At 39.6% G+C, this 23376-nt stretch overlaps 1 protein-coding gene across 5 annotated transcripts in view; it reads right to left on the reverse strand.

Moving 5' to 3' along the window:
• Positions 1–23376, reverse strand: part of NRXN3 (neurexin 3) — a 1034003-nt gene that overhangs the window by 641415 nt on the left and 369212 nt on the right. For 3 of the 5 annotated variants that reach the window (XM_064512238.1, XM_064512236.1, XM_064512235.1), the window contains exon 8: positions 19032–19058. The exons of the other annotated variants lie outside the window; for them this stretch is intronic. In XM_064512238.1, the coding sequence (XP_064368308.1) occupies positions 19032–19058 (27 nt within the window). The remainder of the gene's footprint in view (positions 1–19031; positions 19059–23376) is intronic. 5 annotated transcript variants of the gene reach the window in all.

The following is a 23376-nucleotide window of genomic DNA, read 5'->3' on the forward strand; positions in this document are numbered from 1 at the left end:
AGGCTGTTACTGGCCCAGGGTAAAACTGCTTGAAAGGTGGAACTGACTGTGGAGCATGGAGACAGTAGTGCATCTCAACACACAACATTTGGATTAAATCTATAGGCAGTCTGAGTTCAGGGTAAGTATTGCCATCCACACAGGGCAACATAGATGTGAGACACCATGTCTCCAGAACATCCTGGAATTAAAAAAACTCCCAGGGGAATTCTCATAGGCAGAGTACAGATATCAACGCCTTAAAGGATGCCGACACAACCACTAACCCTAGTAAACTATATGAGTAACTGTGAAGGAGCAAATTTAGCAAGAATAAAAAAATAAAATAATGGGTCAGAAAGTTAGGAGCTAGACTATTTGGTCCCTTCTATTAGGAAGCAAGCAAAATTCTTGCTAGTCACTGCTAGTGAGGGCAGTTGGGCTTTTCTACTATGGTTACTGGAGAGCAAAGACTTGGGGAACGGGCACTGGGTACCAAAAATCTTTGCACTGTCAGTCTTGTATTACACTGCAGAGCACCTGACAGGAATATACAGCACAGTAATGACCCTGGATAGCTTAGCTAGTCATACCTGACCTTATGTTCACACTGCTTGCCTCTCTATATGACTTGAAATACCTCCTATGCCTTCACTAGCCCCCCAATATTTGTTTCAAGTTCCCCAACAGAGACAGAGCTTAAACTTAAACTGAAATAGATGATTTCAGACTAATTTGCCTCTCTCCTTAATGAAAGAGCTGCTCAAGCCATGGAAGATGGAGAGGTCCCGGGAGATAGCAAACTCCAACAAGTAGTGCCACAAACAGATTATAAAACCTGGTATTTATTTTGATCTAGGTTGATAAATATTTGCTCCTGAAGAAAAATTCTGATTGCTGCTGCATTATTTCTACAGTCAACCTGCTAGTTAACACCTCCCTCCCACAGGCTTTTCCAGGGAAAAGGAATAATTCAGTACTTAAAGCATTTAGAACAGTGTCTGTGAAACAATGTGAGTCTAAAATGACACTGCAAATTCAAGATGCTAGTGCTCCTGCAGCCCTGTAAAATATTCGGCAGCACTGAGTCATGCAGGAGACAAAGGAAAGCAGAGTGGAGCTTGGGGTGCAAAGGACTGACACAAAACAAGCAAAGGTCAGCCTGTGGATGACAATATGAACACAGTTTCTTCCCCCAAAAGAATTAAGAATGAAAATCAGTTATTGGTGATTTAGTAGGTTTCAGGATGCTCACTTCAAAAAGACTCTCTTTCGGGTCTAACACCCTTGTTGAGAGTTCCCAGGATAGGCAAGGCACCATAAAAAAACACTTATGGGCAGTGTCTTCAGTGGGAGTGGAACCACATTCTTAATCCTGCCTTGAAAAGACAGTACAGGTACACTCGGTTAGCTTGTTCTGGCTATTTACAGAGTAGTTAAAATGGCTTCTTTGTTCTGCACCCTTGGCACGAACCAATCAATAACATGATAAAAAGATTAGACAGACTGAAAGACCAAATAAATGACTGACTTGCTAGATAGGTTTAGAACTGATACAAAAACATGCAGGACTATTAAGGCCAATATGCCAAATGATAGATTCACTCACTGTACATGCACACACTGCACAAAAGAGCGTACAGCAATTGCAGTACAAAAATTCTAAAGACTGAATCTCTCCTAGGAGCCAGGAGTTAAAGAAAAATGGTTCCAATCAAAACTAAAAATTACACGCACACACACATGCTGTGTTTTTCAGTATAATTTCCTCTTTTATATTCCAAAGCTGCTGCCTTACTGACGTGGTTTTGTATGTTCAGATCAAAGCAGCAGCTGCCAGAGCTCTGCTATTGTTTGGGGTTATTTACAGAAGGGCAGAGAACAATTATTCTCAAGGTACGTGAGGGCTCCAAAACAAACAGGTTGAGACAGAGCTGAACAAATTTGGAAGCCAGTTTGCCCCGTGTTTCATATTATACACACAGATCAGAAGTGCAAGTCCCCATATTCTCTCTCTCTCTCTCTTTCCTGACTTGAAGAGATTTGTTCAGTTTAAAAAAATATATTAGTTTTGTTCACATGACCAGATCACCCTCCACTCTCACATACCTCCAATACTTCCCATTCTTTTCAAGATTCAGTGAAAAACTGATTGCTCTCCACTTTTAGATACATTAAACTGACCTCCTCGAAATTATTTATTTCTAGACCTTCCGCCTTCACTTGTTATTTACAACTGACCTCTCTTTTCTGTCTCTGTCTCCCCACACATAACTCAGTATCTTTTGATGCCAGATGTTTTTCCTCTGCACTTCTTCCATGTCTCTTTTACCTAGCTAAGATACTATGTCTTTTCCAATCTCATGCAGAAACATATTTAATTCTTTCATTTAAGAGGCACCTTAAGGTTCTTTTCCTGATGAATACTTGGCTTTGTGCTCCTGATTCAAATTCAAAAAGATTGCCTTTTTGCTCCGGTAAGAAATGGGATCAGACTCTGGCTGTGTTGGTGGCATAGGCCCAACACAGACAGATGAACAGAAAGACAGACAGACATACACACAAAAAGCCACAGGTGCTAGATGCAGTTAAAATCAGTAAAATTCTGAGCATACATACAGAATCAATTGCACACAGTCATATATAACACAAAGATGTCTATGCCATAATTCCTATTTCAAAAACAATTATAGGAAGAATAAACTTCAGCATCATCTAATATATTCCGAGATGAGAACCTTACAGAAGCTGTGAGGTTTAATGTAAATCGTGTTTTGTGGACCTCATGCTACTTGCCAAGGAAAACAACATGCACCCAAATTCTAGACGTTCCACTGAGTGGGAAGAAGAAAGCCCTCTGAACTGGCATTCAGTCTGAGCTGAAATGACATCTCCCAATGTGTAGACCAAAGGGAAACTACAGTGATTTAAAACTCAGCAGACATTTTCACACGGTAAATAGGTCATGCTGTAGATTTCACTGCTGCTATGGCACAGGATTACCATCTCCAGTTAGATTTTATTTATAGATTTAATTATTTTTTAGGATGCAAGCAAATTTTAGTTTACCACAGTATATGGTTAAGTATTTGTTCTTGCTGCAATGAATCCCACTGAAACTCTTGCAAGCACAACCCAATTTCCCTTTTGCTATTCTCATATAATTTTCAAAACTTAGGTCAGACTACTAACAAACACAAGAAAACCTCCACATCTATTTAAATTGATTTTGCTCTATCAGGTAGAGCCTCCTGCATTATATAAAGGCAGCATAGTAAAAGGAACTATCAAAACATGCTATTAAGTATTATAGAAAAACCCAGGTAAGCAAACCTCAGCTTTTGTAACCTCAGACAACTTAATTTAAGTATTACTCTAGCAGCAGCAATACCCTAAGTTTTAATACTTGGTGTTGAAAAGACACATAAAAAGTTCAGAGCAGGATCAGTTAACTATGTATGTAAGGTAGCTATCTAGTTCTCACATGTAAACATGGAAGAAGCAATACTTCATCCATATAGCATATTATAAAATTAGGTAACCTATTACCCAGTCTGCAGATGTTTTGGCTGTCCAGAATGGTGAGATACATAATCATGTGCAAGAGCAATTGCATTTATTAATGATAACCTCATAACTCTGTCCTAATTATTCTGTCATTTTAATGGAAACTATGACCGAATCTGAAGTATAGTGCAAAAATCCCAAGCCTATAAACCTATACATACTAACCACATTGACAACAATCTAGTTATTGTTGGTATAAGAGATTGCACATTTGTTTCTTTTTTATTTAAGGAGCAAATCCGTAATTTCTCACAGCTTCTGAAGACATAGGCACTAGTGTAGGAAACAGTTATCTTTTTCAATATGCTGTTCTGAATACTATCTGGAAATAACAGGTAATTTGGAGGAGAGAAGAAAACTACCGATAACATTTACAAATTTCATGGTAAGATCTGGTCATCTATGGATAGAACATTGCACACTTAGTTTAATCTTTGTAAATAGGTCCATATCTTCCTGCTCATTTAAGTTCACTTTTCTTATTTCAATTTGAACTCTCCCTCTTTTTACTATGTGGCATTTTTTACTGAACTAATGGTACCATATCTAAATAACTACATATAAATTGCACATATCCAATGGATGTTGATTTCTTTCAAGAAATTAATTGCCACACATGAAGTGAAAAATTTGCTTGCCATAATTCCACCAAACTGTGCCAGCAGGAGAATTTGTCCTTTGATATTTTGGAAAACATTGCATCTTACAGCAATTTATTACTGTAATGTTTTGAGTAATAGGAAGGAATTTATTATTCTTTCATACGCTCCAAATGTGTTTGCACAATACCTTTGAACTGATGATATCAAAGCCATTAAAGACAGTCACGAGTTCAAATCCCGAAGCCTTGTGGCAAGCACAACTATTATTAGCTACGTATTACTGGGAAGCTGAAATGCAGGTAAGTAAATAACTGGCCCAAAGTGTTGCTATTGTAGAGTTATGTAGAGTTTATTATTATCTGGAGGCTCTTGTGGTGATGTAGATTTGAGAAGTCTAGCCAAAGGCTTGAGGAGAAATGGCACAGCAAAGCTCCTTATGATCAGCCAGGAGGTGCAGGTGGGTGTGAATTGCCAACTGGAGGAGGCTAACCTAGCTTGCAGCTCTGAACTGTTCTCTAGAAGAGCTTAGTCCTCTCCATTGACTTCAAGAGAGACCAGTCTCAACAGATTAAATGCTGACTAAATTTAATCACAAGTCTGAATATGAATATCCATATACTCCCTCCATGCCTTTCACTCTTTAATTCTTGTACTCATTGAGATAACAAAATCTTCAGAGCAGAGCAAATTCTGTCTCCGACTTGTCTAAGAAAAATACATGGCTGCTTGTACATAGATGCCACGCTCATCAGCAAGAACAGAAAATAGGATTCTCCACGTCCAAAACAGAGGCACATAACACTAAAATAAAAGCAGCAAGTTCCTTTGCTCTGAGGGCATCAACAAAATGCTTTTATCAAAACCAAGGTCAATTACTGGAGACAGACTAGACTACATGCACACTATGTCAACATAACTGTACTTCTCTGATGTTAGAATAGATATTAATGATAGTGATTAGGTTCCTGGTGTGAGTTGGTTCACTTACCCAAACTGCATCATCCTTTTCTAATATAAATATTGTGGGCTCTCTTGTCTGTGAACATATAAGGGCTGGTCACAGCACAGTGCTGTGAAGTAGTCTAGGACTAGGGAATGGTATCTAGGATGCTTACTCAGCCTCTAGGCACTGTGGAGATCTTATAAACCTACAGAGAAAACTCTCAATGCTTGAAAAAAAGAACAGTTTGGGTTTGTGGACCAACCAAACAGGAACAGAATTGGGATGGGCAGACTGGTGACTAAAGAGATTTGTGTGTATAAACAACTGTGTCTATGGAGTAACAGTTCCCCCTGAGCTGAACTGCTACAGAGCAATGGATCCTTACGGCTTCACTTACCATGTCCTTAAATTAACAGTGAGCAGAAATGTTGAATGTTGCAGCCACTACATGGCTACCGTTGACTACTGCACACCACAACATGGGCTACAAGTTTTTCATGTCCAAAATCTTCACTTGCCCTTTATATCAGAGTTATCAGTAAAGAAAAAGCAATGAGATGCTGTATTACTTTCCTGTCCTACCTAGCTTGCACATCTTTATGGAGTGCAAGAAGACCTTGATGATGTTTTTGATGATGTTTTATTTCTGTGTTATAAACTACATCTGCCTACCTGGCTTTTCCCATAAGAGTCAACACCTTTTTCCCATCAGTTAGGCATGGAAAAAACTCACACTGTATGGACCTTTCCATAAGATTTCAGGGAAAAAAATCCTCAGATCTGACATTCACAGAGTTTCTAGTTAAAAGCAGACAGAAGAGAAAATATCCATTCTATCTTTCTTTATGCATCAGTGGGAAACTTAAAACATTACTGCCCAACACCTTAGCTTTTTGGGATTCCAGGGAGGCTGGATGATATCTGCATGTCTCCCCATACACATTGTGACAGTGAGTGTCCAGTGCAGCTGAAAAACGGGGGGTTCTGTAGCTGGTGGCTGCGCAAAAGAAGTTTCTTGCTGTGCAACAGTGTGGCCAAAAACTGCAGTACACACCCAGTTGTTTCAGAGTCTTAACTACTGTTCTCTAAGTATACCCACTCTCCCCACTTATACCACAATGCCAGTGAAAACCTAAGGAAAATTTTTCACCAGCATTGATGTCTGAGTGGGGCAGTAGGAATGCTAAGAGAAAAGTAGTTAGACTCTAAGCAGCAATACGGACCTCAAAAGGTCAAAAAGATAGTACCATGGAAACATGGATATGCAGCCTAGCCTAAAACTGAGCATTCAACAAAAATTTTGTTGTTAATAAAGAGCCTTCTGGCTGGGTGGTCCTCACTGAACCTGGGACCCTCAGTACCTTTGTTTTTTGTTGTGAGATCTTCACTCAACAACAGCAGAGCTTGTTAGTACTTTGGACCACTTTCTTCAGAAAAAAAACAGATCTTGAGAGGTGGTTTCAAAGCCTCTGGAAATCTCTTCTTAGATTCTCTTCTGCCCTCTCCAAATATGTCCAGATTTTATGCTGGACCTACTGTAGTTTCAAGACCTACCTGGAACCAAAAGATCTGGAACTACCATAGTTTGAGGCAGCATTCAGAGGGTTTCTTTCAGTATTGCTACAATTAATAGTGTTCACAGTTCATGCATAATGTTTTGCTCCTCATACTCTGATTTGAAGTATACTTGCAATCTGAAAAGCAACTAAGCAGTTCTCTGTCAGCCAGTATGCAGCCTGCAAATTTCACACACAGACCCTTTTTACACAGGTAAAAGTTGGAGCCCTCTGTATACTATCAATGCAACTCCACAAGGATGAAACAAGATAACAAAGTGAGTAAGAATGTCTAATCTTTCTCTGCACTTGTACTTCCATCTCTGCTAAAAATTGTAGAGCAATACCAGAGCTGAATAGGTGCAACAAAGCTTTCCCCCAGTGTCAGAGGTGCTGAGATAATGGTGCTGTGTAAGGGCAGGGCTGAAAGCCTGTAAAGTCACTGCTACTCATTCTGCATGGAAAGACTTCACACTCTGCCCTTCAGCAATTTCATGGGGATAGTAATGTCAAACTATTGCAGTCTTATAAGGATTAAATCATCAGCATAAAAGAATACTCCAAAGATGAAAATATGCTGAAGAATCCTTAAGAAAGGATTTTTAATTTTAGGCTCAAATCTCATCCCACTATGTAACAGAAACCAACTATCCTATCAATGCTGTGACAACACAGGAGACACCAAAATGAAGCAATACATAACCTTGCCCAATTATATATGGAGCTATTCTTCCCAAAATCAGGGAAAAGGGCTTAAAATATTTTACTATATGTCCCTCCATTTTATTATCATAACTACAGTTCTATAAGTCCTTGTTCTGCATTCCTAAAATTCCCAGGAAAAGGATATTTCTGCTGCATTTCCAGCCTAATCAGAAGAAGGGAAAACAGAAATCTCATGTAAAAACATGTTCGTATTTGGGCAATGAATCTAAATAGGATGCAGATCCCCAGAGGTAAATCTGTCACAAGTTAAAACACACTTTTCTGGATTAAAAGCAAAGTAACTAAGAGCCTCAGTCTTCTCAGGTTAGTTCATTTGCCAGGACATGGTGATTAAATCCCATGGCAAAACCTGATCCACTGGTTACCCTGCATTCTACTATATTTAGGCAAACAACCCCCCCCAAGACTCAGGTCTGATCACAAAGACTGGCCTCTGCTCACATGAAGCTATAATCTGTCCCAAAATACTCTGTATTCACCCCACAACAGGAAAAAATGATACAGCATCTCTCCCTTGTCTTACTTTCAGCTCTGAAAATTTTCCCTTCGTATTGGACAGTAGACCTCTGCAGGACAAGGGCCATGAGATTTGATTTTTCACAAATACTGAGCACCTAGAATCTTGTGAAAGTCAATAGGGGCTGAATAAGTTCAGTACCTCTGCAAATTAGAACTAAAGTAGAAAAAAAATCTCACCTGCCTAACAGAGTTAACTACTAAATACCATAGTTTCAGCAATCAAAGAGGCAGATGATTGGGCTTTTCTTCCCCTTAGAACACAGAAATATTTGACATTTGAAAACTATTAAGAGATGCAATAGAGAGGAACAGATTTGTACTTAACTCCATTTGAGCAAAATGGACAAAAGGAGCTGCCTGGAAGGACAGAGCAGAAATATAACTCTCTCAAAATAAGCAAGAAATATTTCCCTGTGAGGCATCAGAGTTTACTTGAAAGAGGGAAATATCTTTTATTTTCCTGTTACCCATAGCATGGGAACTGGTTGGCACCTGTTCAGAGGAATGCCTTCCCAAAAAGTACATTAAGAACACAACCTACCCTCCACGCTAATGCTTTGCAATTTGGTAGGAAATATTCTCCAGACTTTTAGTTCCCTAAAGAAATCACAGAGTGTATGTTCCTCCATGCTGTTTTCAATCACCTCCCTAGCCAGATTCACTGTCTGTGTAGCTGTAAAACACATTGATTTCTCAGGCTTACCTTGACTCCATTGAGACAATATTGGACAAGATTAATGGTAAAGCAAAGCACGTTGTTTTTTAGAGATTTAAAGGTTTTTTTTTGTTATAAAATGAATATTCAAGACAATTATAACATAAGGTTAAAAATGGAGTACATCTCTATTTGCTTAACTTCTACTCAGACTTTCTCAGACAAGTTCCAGCTGCCTTAGTTGAGGGTTTAGGGTTTACAGTAACATCATGTCTTCCAAGTACTACCCTCAGCTTTTAACAACCTCCACAGTCACATATGGCTGCTACAGTCCTTTAGAATCAAGTTTCAGTTGATGTGCTTTCAAGGCTTTTACCTGAAACCAAGACATCTGAATACTTAACAATCGTAACCATTTCTGAATTTAAGGCTAATTCAAGCCTAGGAGTCACTGAGTATCAGCTATGCAAGCATCACTGATGGCTTTTCCAATAGCAGAGTCTAATAAATATCTCCCCTACCTTCACAGACCATCTACCATTCAACTGTCCCACAAACACTCTAAACTGTTCCTGTTTTAAGGGATCATCCACATATTTGCATGAATTCTTAGAAAAGACATCAGTTTTATACATACTCTGTGAAGCTTCTGATCTCAGGGGTTACATTTTTCTATAGTTATTTCATATAATACATTCTAGTAAGAATATTTTGGACATGCTTATACAAGTATGTTTTTCTTCTCATTCAAGTCCCCCTTAGCTTTTTCATTGGGTTTCCTGTGTTACACTTTCTGAAACAGATGCAGCTGGCACAGTCAGTTCAAGTACAGTAACATATGTGAATTTTAACTCTGGAAAGGAATACTGAGGGTAAGATGGTTTGATTTTTTGCTGCTGTCAGCGGCACAGAATCGTAGTGTACTAACACTACTAGTAACACTAGTGTACTAACACTACAGACCAGCAGAGGTTGAGGAATCCCCTCAGACTCCATTCTTCGGCTGTTCAGTGCATTTAAGCCCCAAACCGTCAGCTCCATAGCATCAGCTGCTTTTGTCTGAGAGGAAAAAAGAGTAAGTGCAAGGAAGCAGAGTAGCATGCTATTGTTTTCTGTTCTGATTAGCACAGGCCTGTGATACAGTCCACACTTTGCAAAAGTTTCTTTATTCCTATAGAGCACGACTGATATGGTAGCTCAGTGCTACCACCAGGCACCTATTCACATTCAAAACCTTTTCCCACAGCTCTGCCAATAAACACCCTCTTTCTCTTTAGTATCTTCCCCAGTGCACCCTGGACATACCTACAACCCTTTTGCTGGGCAGTGGAGAAACAACAACACAACAAACACACCATCATATTGCTTTGTGGAAGTATTTGGGCTTCTCAGCACATGAACTGAGAGAAAAGACTACAAAATCTCAGCTGCACCACGAGATGGTGCTCAGCCACCTCTGAACAGGCACATCAGGGACCAGGAGAGTCAGGAAAGCTTGCATGAACTGGGTACAGACACCCCCAGCCTAAACACACACATATAGACAGTTGGACTCAGATGAGTCTCTCTAGACAGCCTTACTGGATACAGTATTCCCTGTAAATATTCCTGTGCTGCTGAAGGAGTCATCCTCTAACTGAGAAATTGCGAAAGACACCATTCCCCTCAAGTGAGTCTACCAAGTTTGAAGTTTGAGATCCTCCTGCACTTGGGGGAAAAAAGCTAAGATCTTGATCATCTTTTCAGTTCATTCAGGAAAATAAGCTGCGTGAAAGCTATGCAAAGAACATCCTACATTTGTATATAGTTTTCATGATGCTCCCTGTGCTCTGTTGTGCTTTAGTATGCTTGCAATAACTCAAAGTGTGAGCAGTGAGAAAATACTATAAACTTTGATTACAATGAAAATTGGTCAATTTTATTGGCATTGCTTGTATATATTTCCCTTCATCTAAAACTATCCTAAGCAGCAAAATATCGTAACAAATGGGAAGTGACAAACTTCCATCCTTTTTAGTACAGCAAAACATGGAACTAAATGGGGCTAATGTTCTGCCCATAGCAAACATGGCAGTGATATTACCCACACATACCTCATCAATATTTTGATAAACCTAGGACTAATCCTGGTGAGTATTTACATGGGAGATATGGAGGAGTTGGAAGAATATGCTATGGTAGCCATGTAATTGGGTTGTATGCAATTAGTATTACACTATATTGGTAACCACCTGTATATGATTTGGGCAACTGCATACCGACCTCCAGAAATCTCAGTGGTCATCTATAAATACACTTCTCCCCTTTCAAGTTGAATCAGAGTTACTATATGATATTTGATGCCATTTTCCACAGTAGAACTGGCTGCATTTTAGTAGTAGTGGATATTTAATTCATAAGAGCTCTTATAAACTCCTGGCTTCATTCACTATCCTACCAAGAAAACTCACCTTACAAGCCTACAGGGAAAAAAAATTACACACTTCCGTAGTCCTTTCAAGGGGGTTCTTTGCAATTGAAACATTTCTCCTTTTAAGAAAGACGATGGAATTTTTAGTAGCATTTGCACCTAGCATCTTTTCTATGGCATTGACGCGAAAGCCCACTTTATTCAGATCAGACCTTGTACCATTATAAACTAAATGAGATGCACATATCTTTAACTGTACATGCCAGTGCATAGTGAAAGAGGCAGGACCCCTACAGTCCGTACTTAACAGTACGTGAGTGAAATGGTATATATACACTATGGGCTGTATCAGATAGACTATAAAATGGTTTTTCAGCTATTATGAGCTCTGTTAAAAAGTGAGTTATGTGCATATGTCAGCATTAGCTTCAGCTGGAATCCAGGGAATGCATTCCAATCTAGAATCCTTATATGCATGCAAAAGGACTTGGGAGGTGGATAACGAAATATGAAAAGCATGAGATCTCCCAACTCAGCTTAGAAAGGTTTGTGGTTTGGTAGGCAGCAGAATGATTTGGCAACTACTCTCCCTCCTCTTTAGGCTATCATGAAACTCAAAGAACTCATGAGGAGCACCATGCTAGATGGGAGACCATAACTCTGTTTAAATGCTTGACTGCTTCAAGTAGGTTTCCACTAGGAAGTTCCAAAGGTGCTAATGGCTTCACTGAAGTGACAACTGCTCTCACTTTGAAAGATGCTGATGTGAGTCAAAAGTAAAACAAGGTACAGTTCATCTTTTCTCTACCTGTTTTAAACAGTTGGTTGAATAATTTCAATTGAGATTCCCCTAAAAACAAGGGGAAACAGAAGACACTAGTCCAAGAGATGCCAGCCTGTTAATAGTTTCTTAACAGACAATTAAACCCATACCTGAATGTACTCTATTTCCATCTTGTGTTAACAGTTAATCAGCAATATACTTTCCCTGTTTTGTTTCATGCATGCTGGTGATTCTCTAGTTCACATTCATGAGCAAACCAAAATAGTAACATATCCTTGGAACACTGGAGACAATTAAAACTGCACCCAGTGATTTGACCCCCAACTCATGATTAGGCCTGGGACTGTGAAATCCACCAAGAGGAAAAACCTGTTCTTCCATAATGAAGTGTGCACACATGACTGTTTAATATCGCAGCCACTGAAGTGACACAAGTCAAAAGAGATTTCATTGGGAAAATGACTTAAAAATTTCTTTAAGGCTTCCTCTCCTTTCACATTCAGAATGAAAATCTGTTCAGCATATTGCATTTTCTACTAGCTAGAAAATGGTTTATGATGATATAATAAACCTTTACCACTTATCAAACACATCTGTGACACGTGGGCCACAGTCCCAGTACCAGTCTGGCCACAGTACCAGACACAAGCCAGTCTGCTTGTGCCATGAGAAGTTTTGCCAGGCATTTCACATTCTCTGGAAGTAAGAAGCCCATAATGTTTTGCCTGGGCCTGAAATCCCAAGAATCAGCTTTTCCTGAGAGGAGCAGAAGACAAGCAATTATGAACAAAGATTGCACCAGTGAAAAGTTTGCTAAGGGCAGCTTTCCAGAGAAGTAGCAGCAATGCAAGCTTGCCAAATGCATTGCACACCAGTGTGCACCAGCTCAGTCAGGGAAGACTTTCTCTGGGAGAAGGGTTCTTCTTCTCTAGGACTCATTCAGTCCTTGCACAAACTGTAAATATTTCTAAGGTGCTTCTTTCAGAGATAAACTGGAAATCTGCAGCTCACCTATCCCCAGTTCATTTCACAGAGGCAAATGGTCAAGCATAGAAGAACCAAAGCATGTTTTTAAAGTAAGGTTTTATCTTACCACTCAGGCACCTGTGCACAACAACAGTTCTTTGCTCCCTGACAGAGATTTTCTAACAGCTGTACATTTGCTAGACAAACTAGCTTTACAGTGCAAAAGACAGGCAATGTGATGGGTCGTAGTGGCAGAAGGACAATGGCAGTCAATGCTGAAACAGGTGTGTGGCATGAAGACTGTTAAAGAGTGGAAAAAAGCTCCTAGCTGCGGAAAGGCAACTTCTCTCTCTGATTTTAAGATAGTCAACAGCCTGACATGTCTTAATCCTGGAAGCAATACACACAGCTTCTTGATATTACCCCTCACACATCAAGTTTCCTCACACTCAGTGCCTTAAGCAGAAAAAGAAAATCAATGAAACAAAAAAAGAAATGGCCATGTGCTCGCTGCCTGGAGACCATGGATAATGCTATTTCAGCAGACCTTTGGCCTTCTGTTTTGCTGTAAGACAGCAAAAGTATTGCCTATTTTGGCCCTATAGCATGAGGTTCACAAACTTTGAAGACTACAGCTACTTTCTGAGGAAAATGCAAATGACGACAGCTGATCTGAAAGGAAGAGAGATCAGTTTATGCAATGAAGTGGCCAAAATAACAAACTGAGAAGTACAGAAGCTTTTCTATCAAAGTCAGTTTCCCAAGCGCCCTGGCTGAGATCCTCCAAACATTGCAACAGGAAAGGGAGCAAGTCATCCTGCTTTCCTCAGAAAAACATGAAAAAGGAAGCTCAAAACTTACCCTACACAAACACCTTCCTAGGCTACTCCAAGGTTCACCTATAGCATCTTTCTCCTCTAGCAAAAAAACAAAACAAAATAACCTCCCCCCTCCTCCAACTGTCTCCTATTTCATAATCTGTCTTTGTAAAGCAACCAGAATCCTAAAGTTTTAACTGAAATTTCTAACATTTAGTGATGTCTAACTAGCTTTAGTGACCAATGGGGTGATTTTATAGGGTAGTTTTGTCTCTGTCCCCTTCACAACGGTTCTCATTTTTAGTTATACCCCCATGGGAGGGGTTCTGAGGCTACAGGAATGAAAACTTTATAAATAAGAATATATAGCAAAAAGACAACCTTTCAAAAAGTGGCAAGGAGTCAAGAAAAGCTTCTGGGTCATGGAAGACAGTCAGTTAAACTGCCATAGATGTTATCCAAAATCAGGTCTTTGAATCCTGACAGATGTTGTGAGTTTCCAAAGTTACTTTTCTTTCCTGTTAGGTTCCACCATAGCAATTTGGTTAAAAATAACACTCAAAGTGTTCTGCCAAGCTCTGCTCTAAACATCACCATCTCTTCAAACTGATGACCTTAGAAGTCTTGGTGAGGTCTCTCCCTGAGCACTAGAACTGAAGCATCAGACTAGAGCTTTTCAAAGGATGTGACAGCATTAGCTTGAAGATGAAGGCTAATTGCTGCTAAGCAGGAGCTGGGGCTAGCTGAAGTCTGGTAAACATGTAATGCACTCAATTCGTTAGCCCAGATTTATGGCCCTTGAGATACTCTGAGATGCAGGGATCTTGTGATATGGCAAAATGCAGTTTAGGATTATAGCTTTATGAAGCTTACAAATCAATTTTTTTCAACTTTGTTGTCCTGTATGATTCTTCCCAACTCCTAGGAAGAGAAGAGGATGGGCTATGCCCCTAGAAATTAATGAATTATGCCATAGCAAAACTTTAATCTTCTTGACACTGTATGGACAAGGATGATTAAAGACATTGTGAAAAGCTTTCACTCATTACACCCAGGGCTCTGCATCCAATAGTACAAATCCCTAGAGCCTCTTTACTGGCCACTCCTTATCCAGTATCTGCTGAGCCTTAGGGCTCAGTGATTTGGTTTAAAATTTACTGATAGGGTGGCACCTAGCATAGTAAGCGATGCTTGTGCTGGCTTGTTTTTTCTTTTAACTATTCAAGGTCTCATTAGAGATGCTCTCCCTGGGTTGTTCTAAGACAAAACTAAACACAAATATAAAATATTCACTTCCTCCCAAATCCTAAAGCATGAGTTTCTAGCTTTGTCCCAATTTTCTGCTGATAAAAGAACACTGTCGATGTTCTAGCAATTAATTATAGAATCTAACCTACAGAAGACACACTGTCCAGAGAGCAGCACAGCAGCTTCTTGTATGTGCTTCACCTATTACCTCTCATGTAGCTGGAAGGACTCCACGTGGAACACCAAAGGTCCTTGTCCTCTCCACTGCAATTGGTAACTGCATGGACTTTGTCGCTATCTTTTTAAAACAAACTCAGGAGCACTATTTCACTTTGTAAGGATGTTAAGCAACCTCTGAGTCAAGAGGTTTAAGTCGAGAGCTTTTCTTCACTAGTGAGTTGGACTGGACTTGAAACAAGCAACTCTGAGACAACGTTTCACATTCTAGTAGCTGCCATGGGGAAGAGAAATTCTTATCACCTAAGAGGACTGCTGTTTAACCACCAAACTGAAGTAAAGGCCTTCCAAAGAAAGGCTCGCTCACTTCCTTTCTTCTGTATTACAGTGCAGCAGCACTGGGCCAAACCAGCGCCCTCAGTCTGAGACTTCTCAAAGGTGAGAACATTCTCAGCTAAGCTGTACAGATGCTACAGACACCAGGATTACTTCCATCACTACAATGTGACATACTAATAACTTGTCACTTTTCAGGCTGTATAAGCATTCATTTCTTCCTGATTACGTTTAACTGATATTAGGAGATACTAGAGTCACAAATATGATGTGTATGTTTAATCACACCTCTTCACTTTCCAAATAATGTTTTCATGTTAGAGTACTATTAAGCTTTTATTAAAATGACAGCAACATCCCTAGGAATCAGATAAATGCACTTGGTTTTATAACATTTTGATTAGATTACAGTTAGCATGGCTTCCTATTCACTTATGATGATACAGCAAAAAAAAAAAAAACTTGAAACCTCTCCCAGTTACACATCATAGGTTCACATTTTATGTTGTTACAGTAGCATTTACTGAAAGAAACATTAACATTGCATAAGATTGAATTAAGGCACTAAACACAGGAGGTGATACAACTGGAAGGGGAAAACCAATCCACACCCTAAGTGTCCTTCTATTGTCAAAGAACATTCAAAAAATTAATTGGATCCAAAACAACAAACTAATCTTGGTACCTCAGATTCTGTCAGTGTGCAGAAACAGATTAGATCAGGTTAGATCTCTTCAAGAGTGTAATGAGGGGATGAAATAAGTGTTAAAATAAATACAGAGAAAGTAAGAAATGTTCCTGTTCTTGGAAACAATGTCAGTCTTCCATTCCAGAACTGAGATATGACAGGGATGAAAAACAAAGAGGGCAAGAAGAAATGAAGTGATGGAAAACAGCATTTGACATCAGATATATGATATCTAAAGATACGCAAACAAGAAAACCTCACACCTTTCGATGAAAATTAAGAGTAAGTATATCAGAAGTTAAATGCTTACCTGTGACAATATGCTAGACTTCTCTCAGAGAGCATGAGCTGCAGTGATTGCTGTGATCTTGCTAGTAGGACCTTGAACCTACACATTCCATGAGATCCCAGAAGTAAAGCTCTGTTCACCTTTAAAACCATGCTGCAGGTCCCTTACATTCAGTTAGCAATGGTGACTGCTTGACCTGAAACTCTTCAACTGATTGGGAAACTCATTCCTCAAGTTTATTTGTTCTCATCCCAAAACATTGCTCATTGACCCTGGCAGACCCATCTCTGTGTGGATAAGTGTCTATACACAAATAAAAGCCAGTGTGCCTTGCAAGAATGGTTGCAGTGATATTTTGTTTGCTCTTGCCTAACTAAATTGTATTCATGCAAGGGTATACAGTTTCTCAATTAATAAGCTCCCAGCAGGTTTCCTTCTAAGAAGCAGGACAGATGACCTAAGCCACTGCAACAGGCAGCAATAGGGCAAGGTGTTGGAGAGACTGGGAATGGGGTTGTCCATTTTAAGCAAAGTTCCACAGAGTATCACAAAAAATAAATTAGGAAAATCTGAAGTGTTTTTAAATAAATAAATTCAAGCCGTTAGAGGACAAATATATTTAAAAATGCAACAGCCTCAGCTATTAAAAATGCATGGAAGCAAAATGATTTAAGATGTTTTGATGCTTCTGGGGAAGCTAACAAAAGCACTGGATTCAGACTGTCTTCCCACTGCTCTGATTTTGGCATTCTCTTTTTCTTTTTTTTTCTTTAATGTTTCCCCCAATTACTGCTAGATTTTGATTTGCATGAAAACAAGATCTTTGCTCCTTGCTCCCAGACCTGATTTCCCACCTGAAGACAGTCTTTTATGGATGAAGTTTTAACAGCCAGCTGTCATGAGAAGTTGAAGATGCTGCCAACAACATCAGGTGATACCGGAAGAGCTGATACAGATGCTCAGATGACACACATCAATGAGAACTATGGCGCAAGTGTCTAGATAGAGTTACAAGTGGCTAAGCAGTAAGAGCATATGAACTCCTAGGACACAAAAGAACCTATTTTTATGCAAATGTCCTCTGTGTTGCTGAATAAAAGCTGCCAATCTCAGTTAGCAGAGATTCCAGACAATTTTTCCTATTGCCCGCTTCATCTTGAAATACCATGTTCAAACTTGGAAGATCAAAAGGAATTCAACAAGAGTTGTCAAGCTTTGACTAATACAGGACTGATTCTACATAGCCTTGCAATGGGGCTGAAGAAGGCTGCAGTTCTCAAAAGCTGTGAACTCATGGTCAAGCTCCTACTGCATATCAGGGCTCACAATTGGAATAATCACATATCAGACTACGCTTTGGCTTCAATCTCTGACTATAGGTTCCCAGGGACCACCTCCCCAGGACCAAGAAACTAATTGTTTCCACTTCCCTGCTAAGTAGGATCTGAAACAGCTGGCAGTGACCAGGAGGGAAAGCTTATTTACCATCTGGTTAGGTGTATACTTTTTCTATCTACAATCATACAGCACCTTTTAGATTATCAAATACCACGTGTGAAAAAAAAACCAAAAAACTTCTATCTTCTGTCTAACACTGCAAACATACTCTTATCCAAAATTAAGGCAATGTTATAAAACTGTTTTGCAATGAAATCCTTGCACCGCTGCTGCAACTGGCTCTGCAGTGCATTGCTCCACGGCTCATTGAAAGCTCAGTGTTTGCTTTTGGGGCTGCAACACACTTCTTTCCATCTTCCTTCTAGCTTTGTTGGAGCTCACTGTTGAGCTCAGAGACCACAACCTTTAGAAAACACACTGGCTAGCTTTGCCTTTTAATCCATTACAGCATTTCCAAAGTGATTATTTAGCATTGCATAAATCTTTCCATGTAAAATCTAGCACAGAGGATCTGCCAGTTTGGCAAGGAATCCAGTTTTAACTAGGATAAGCCTTGAAGAATACTTGGGATCCATACTTTGGGAAGTGCTTTTTAGTTTGAGGCCTACATTAATTTCAATCAGCTCTTTTGAAACCTAGCAGAAAAGATTTTATTTACTCGGTAGCAGTCTACAGTAGAGCATGATCTTCTACTATTATTTTTCATGGTGATTTTAAGCCCCCTTCCCTACTCCTACAGACTGAAAGGGATTTTCAGTGGCCCAAAGATGCACCTGGAATTTATCATAGAAACCCAGGAGTAGTACATACTACAAAAAAGGTTATATGAGAATACAACTCAGAGAATGCACCCTATATCTAAGATTTAATTTTCTTTCTTGTAGTCAATGCCCAAATAAAAATGACTTTGAAGAAATATCAGGTTAAGTTGTCACCACTCTGAACAAAACTAGGGGTTTGGGATTTTTTTTTTTAATATACATGCCTTCTTGTAGTGGAGAAGTGCATACAGTACCTGTTGTTATTTTTATGTCGTTTTTGAAATGTTTTTCTAAAGACAACAGGTTACCAGTGAAATCTAATATCAGCTCATCAGGTTCCTCAGGTGCTCTTCTGCAAAGCTATGAAATAACAGCTCGTCTCCTCCTTGGAGAAACTTCACACAAAATTTTCACATACAAGCACTGTAAGGTCTTCCCTCCTCCCCCCAGCCTCCTATCTCACCCAACCATTCAATTTCCAAAGTATTAAAAAAAAGAAAGAAAAAAATAAAAGAAAAAGAAAAACAGCTTATAAAACAGCAAAGAAAATAAAGTTATTTTTTAATACATATAGAGAGAGAACAAAATGAAACTTGAGGGAAAACTTACTGGCGTTACAGTTTATCCTGATACAGTCTAGATGGGGAAAAATAAATGAAAGATGAAATTGCATCCTTCAAGGTAACAGCTGCAGACATCCAAAAACAATCAGTCCACCCTTCCGGGGACAGACACACGCAAAGAGATGTGGCCATTTTATACTTATATACAGTCTGTACAAATTCAGTAGTGGGTGTATATGTACAGTATATTCTACATAAATATCTGTTACATAAATATATATATATACACACACATATATATATACAAATATGTATAGAGAGATATACCAATATACATATATATCCACATGTTGACACAGAAAGCTATTTCTTTTTATAGAAACCTATGCATCTAAGAGTATCTTCTACTCTAGACCATGAACTGATGTGAATTACAAGAAAAAAATTGACAATTAAGGCACAAAAAAAAAATTCTCCCTCAAAATACAAGTCATACTCCAGTGTCATTTCTCTTTTTAAAAACCTTCAGCAATTTCTCTAAGAAGCTTGAAGTTTAAAGGCAACCTTTACACTTGGTTTCTTTTGAATTAATTTGTATTGTTATTGCATAAATACACCATCTGTCCAACACAGAATACCTGTAAAATCAGCCTGAGATTTGTTGGTGCAATATTTAACCCTTTCCAACTGTCCCAAAGACCCTCTTCTCATTCCCCCTAGTGCCAGCCCAGAACACTTTTTAATATGTACTCAGGCACATTTGCCACTGTCCATTCAGGTAAGGAAAGGGTTAATATACTGCCCAGTTGTGTCCTGTCATAAAATGGCCACTTGCAAACAGCTAACCGCACGAACGCCCAGCCCAGATTTCAACTAGCTCTGGAGGTTGGGAATACTTTTTTGCTTGTTGGGAGGTAGAGGGATTCCCTTCAAAGGTCCCCAGCCCTGCCAGTTCCTCAGAGCCCAATCCCATCTTGCTCTCTGAATGTTAGCGCTGAATAGGATGCTCGTAAAGTTCAGGGAGAAGATGAAATGGGCAGTGAAGTGGCAGGTTTGGGAACCTTTGCTGCCCTGCTTCATTCAGAGGTTACAGGGAAGGAAGGGAGGAAAAAAAGGTATATGGAAAGAAAAAGAAACAAAAAACTATGCTTGTGGAATCTAATAAACAGTAACTGAGGAGTGTGCAAAAAGAAAACAAGTGGAAGTAGGGGAGTCTGAACTAGAGAGCTTCTGAGCATTTCCTTCTCTTGTTTAACATCCTAATGCTCAGCATCTCTTGGGATATTTCCCATAACAGGAGCTTTAAATTTATACCTAGAGCCTTGTGAACATCCTTTACTATGCTGTCCAAGATGGGCAGAGCTATAGTATCTGTGCTATTAGGCACTTCGGGCAATGCTGACAGTCCTGCAGGAAATCAAGGCCATGGATAACAGCACCATGGACACCCTGCCTGGATACTCTGCCAGGTAGCTAAGGCTTTGAACAGCAGAGATGGTCATATTTATTACAGAGATATGACCCAGCAAGAGAGATTATACAGAATGGGAGAGAAGAGAAATAGGGTGCAATTTGCTGCTTAACTGGACCAATTTTGTGTTTACTCTGACAGATGTAAGAATAATTATTTCAGCAGCCGAAACTAAATGCAGTTTTTAAAAAATGAAAGAGGGGAAAGAGTAAGAATCTGTAAATAAAGAGTCATAATGATTAGGGATATACCAATCAGCAGCAGTATAGCCAGAGAGAGTCTGTTTTCAAGCAGAACTTCTCTTGAGAAAATCTGGGTTTGGTTTTGTGCGATTAGGTTTGTCATGTGTCGTCAACCGCAACAGAAAAGTGGGAGCAAACAGCCCTGGAGCAATTGGTACGATCACCATACAGTGGTGGCTATATCCCTCCTACGAGTTGGGTGAGGTAAGGGAGCTATGAAATACATGCTGGGGAACCAGTTACCCTTTCCTCTATGACCTGACAGACAGTGAGAATGACAGAGAGAGAGAGAGACTGTGCAAACAAGTAAGATAAAGGGAGTTGATATAGGCAGAACAACAGGAGAATTTGTTTTGGGCTAAACAGTAAGTGTGCTGTAAAGAGAAACATGGCTGGTCCCAAGCAAAATTCATCTAAGAGACTACACTTCCTTTTTTCTTTTACAAGCGAAAGATAGTCAGGGTGCTGCTTTCCAACACCATGGCAGTCATCAAAAGAATGGAAATGTATAGTGAGCCATCTGTTTAACAAGCCTCCAAGACTTTAAAGTGTCTTGTAGAGCAAGACATTAAAATCTCATGGTACCAGTGTCATGTGAGCTATAGAAGCTGCAGTTGCTGCAGTTCCAGGAGCCCTGGAAATATGAGCTACAATGAACCTCAAGTCAGTCATTGAAAAGAGAGGTATCCAAAATCAAAGGTGCTACATTCAAAGAATAAGCAGAGGGGGTTTTATTTCCTTAGTTCTGAGCCTTGCCCAAAAAAACAAACAAAAGCTCCAATCATTAATGCATGAAGCTGTTTTCTCCCTCATACATCAGTTTTTATAAAGGATGAAAATACTATTTTCCTTTAAATTAGCACATTGCTGTGAATCCAGAGCAGAGGATGCTTTCCCTGGCTGTTTACCCACACATTTACCCAGGTCTTCATGGTCAAAAGAGCAGCACCCAGGGAGCTCAGAAACAATTAAGAAAACTGGTTGGGATTCTCTCAGTGCTTGTAGCAGTGTAATAAGACTTTGGTAATCCTTGTCTAGGGCTCTCAGCGCTGTCATTGGGTTCTGCCGATGGGACTTGCTTTATTTAGGTCTGGCTGCATTCCTGACTCAAAAGCGGTTTTCCCTTGCTATGGGTTTTAAAGATGAGTATGCCTGAACAGCTGTAAATTCAGTCACCTGCCAGTACAGCCACTGAATTACTTGCAGGCAATCAATAAAGTCATAACATAGTCTATAAGTACAAGGGGAGTAGGATGAGCTGGAAGGGACTAGTAGTTACTTTCCTGTATTATTTTTCCTAATGTAAATCAGGAGCTGCTTCCTCAGTGCTCAGCCAATAGGTTTTCCTGAAGCACATGACCTGGAAAATGGACCAAAGACCCACTCCATGGAAAAGGTTAGTAGCTACACTGCAACTAGCTAACATTAGAGATTCATCCTTTGAATGGAGGTATCTTTAGTAGCAAATAGAAGTCTCTGGGAATTAGGCCTGTGTTTCTTACCATTTGTATCTTTGCACATCAAAATAGCGATATTTAAGTTATTTGACATTGCTGAAGTCCCAGGCTGTTTCTGTGACTCAGGAAAGAAAGCCACATTTACTGTGTGAGGACAAAATGTTTGTTTCTTTTGATAAGCATCCACAGGTGGGTATGGAAGAGCACTTAATGGCAGGACTGGCACAAGAAAGATAGCTGGGGCCTGACTGCTGCTCCTAACTCTTGGTTATTTCCCACGGGGAAACTGGATGAGATCTATTACCCCATGTCCTAGTGTGGCTCCTTGTCTGTCTCCTATCTGCAAGCAGTTAGACTGCGCACTCATCCGTGGCTATTGCAGGGCAGCTAACAAATATTTTTGTATTTCTATGCCAAAAATAATTTTAAAAAAATCAAGGGCCATTACATGTACTGATTACAAAAAAGCAAATTATTAATAAGAAATACACTTAGTTTGAGAAACAGACTTAGTGTGAATGGGTATACACTTGCATGTAATAGCGCATCATCCACAAATGGAAATTGGGTGTAAAAGTGTGCATACATGTAAAAATGAAAACAGAAAATCTGTCTGTTCTGTTTGTGTATAGGAGAGAGAAATGAAACCATGCATTTTGGAAAGGCAAAGATGTCTTTCACACCCCTGAGGAAAAGGTAGGAGAGAGGGATGAATACCTACACTTTCTTACAGCAGCACTGACCCAGACTAACAGGATGCAGGCAGAATATATTCTAGTCACCAGTGCCCTGAAGATTAGCCAGGCTGGGGAAAAATAAACTAAAACATTCTTGAATAGAAGTCAGTGGCATGGTAATTCTTCCCAGTTCTTCCCACCTCATCAGCGGAAAAAAAATGCAGGTGACTCTCCCTATCTGACCAGCCATTTCTTTCTCTTCATGCACATTTTTACGGAGCACAAATGACTCTTGAGCATGTTCCAAGCCAGGATTTGCTTTCTCTCTCTCTCCCTCTCTCTTTCTCCACTCCAGACCCATTTCTTGAAAGTCCTTCTCAATTGAAGTGAGATCTGTGTCATATTTGGATTTCTAATCTTCACACAACAAATGCTCAAACTACTCTGAGATGCGCTGTCAACATGCAGAATGCAGTGCCTCGGGTACCCACAGGGGAAGGTCTGAAAAAACTTTCTCATCCCTCTAAAAGAGAATTATTCATCA

Source organism: Dromaius novaehollandiae, chromosome 5 (genome assembly GCF_036370855.1).
Source record: "Dromaius novaehollandiae isolate bDroNov1 chromosome 5, bDroNov1.hap1, whole genome shotgun sequence".
In the NCBI taxonomy this organism is placed as follows: Eukaryota; Metazoa; Chordata; class Aves; order Casuariiformes; family Dromaiidae; genus Dromaius; species Dromaius novaehollandiae.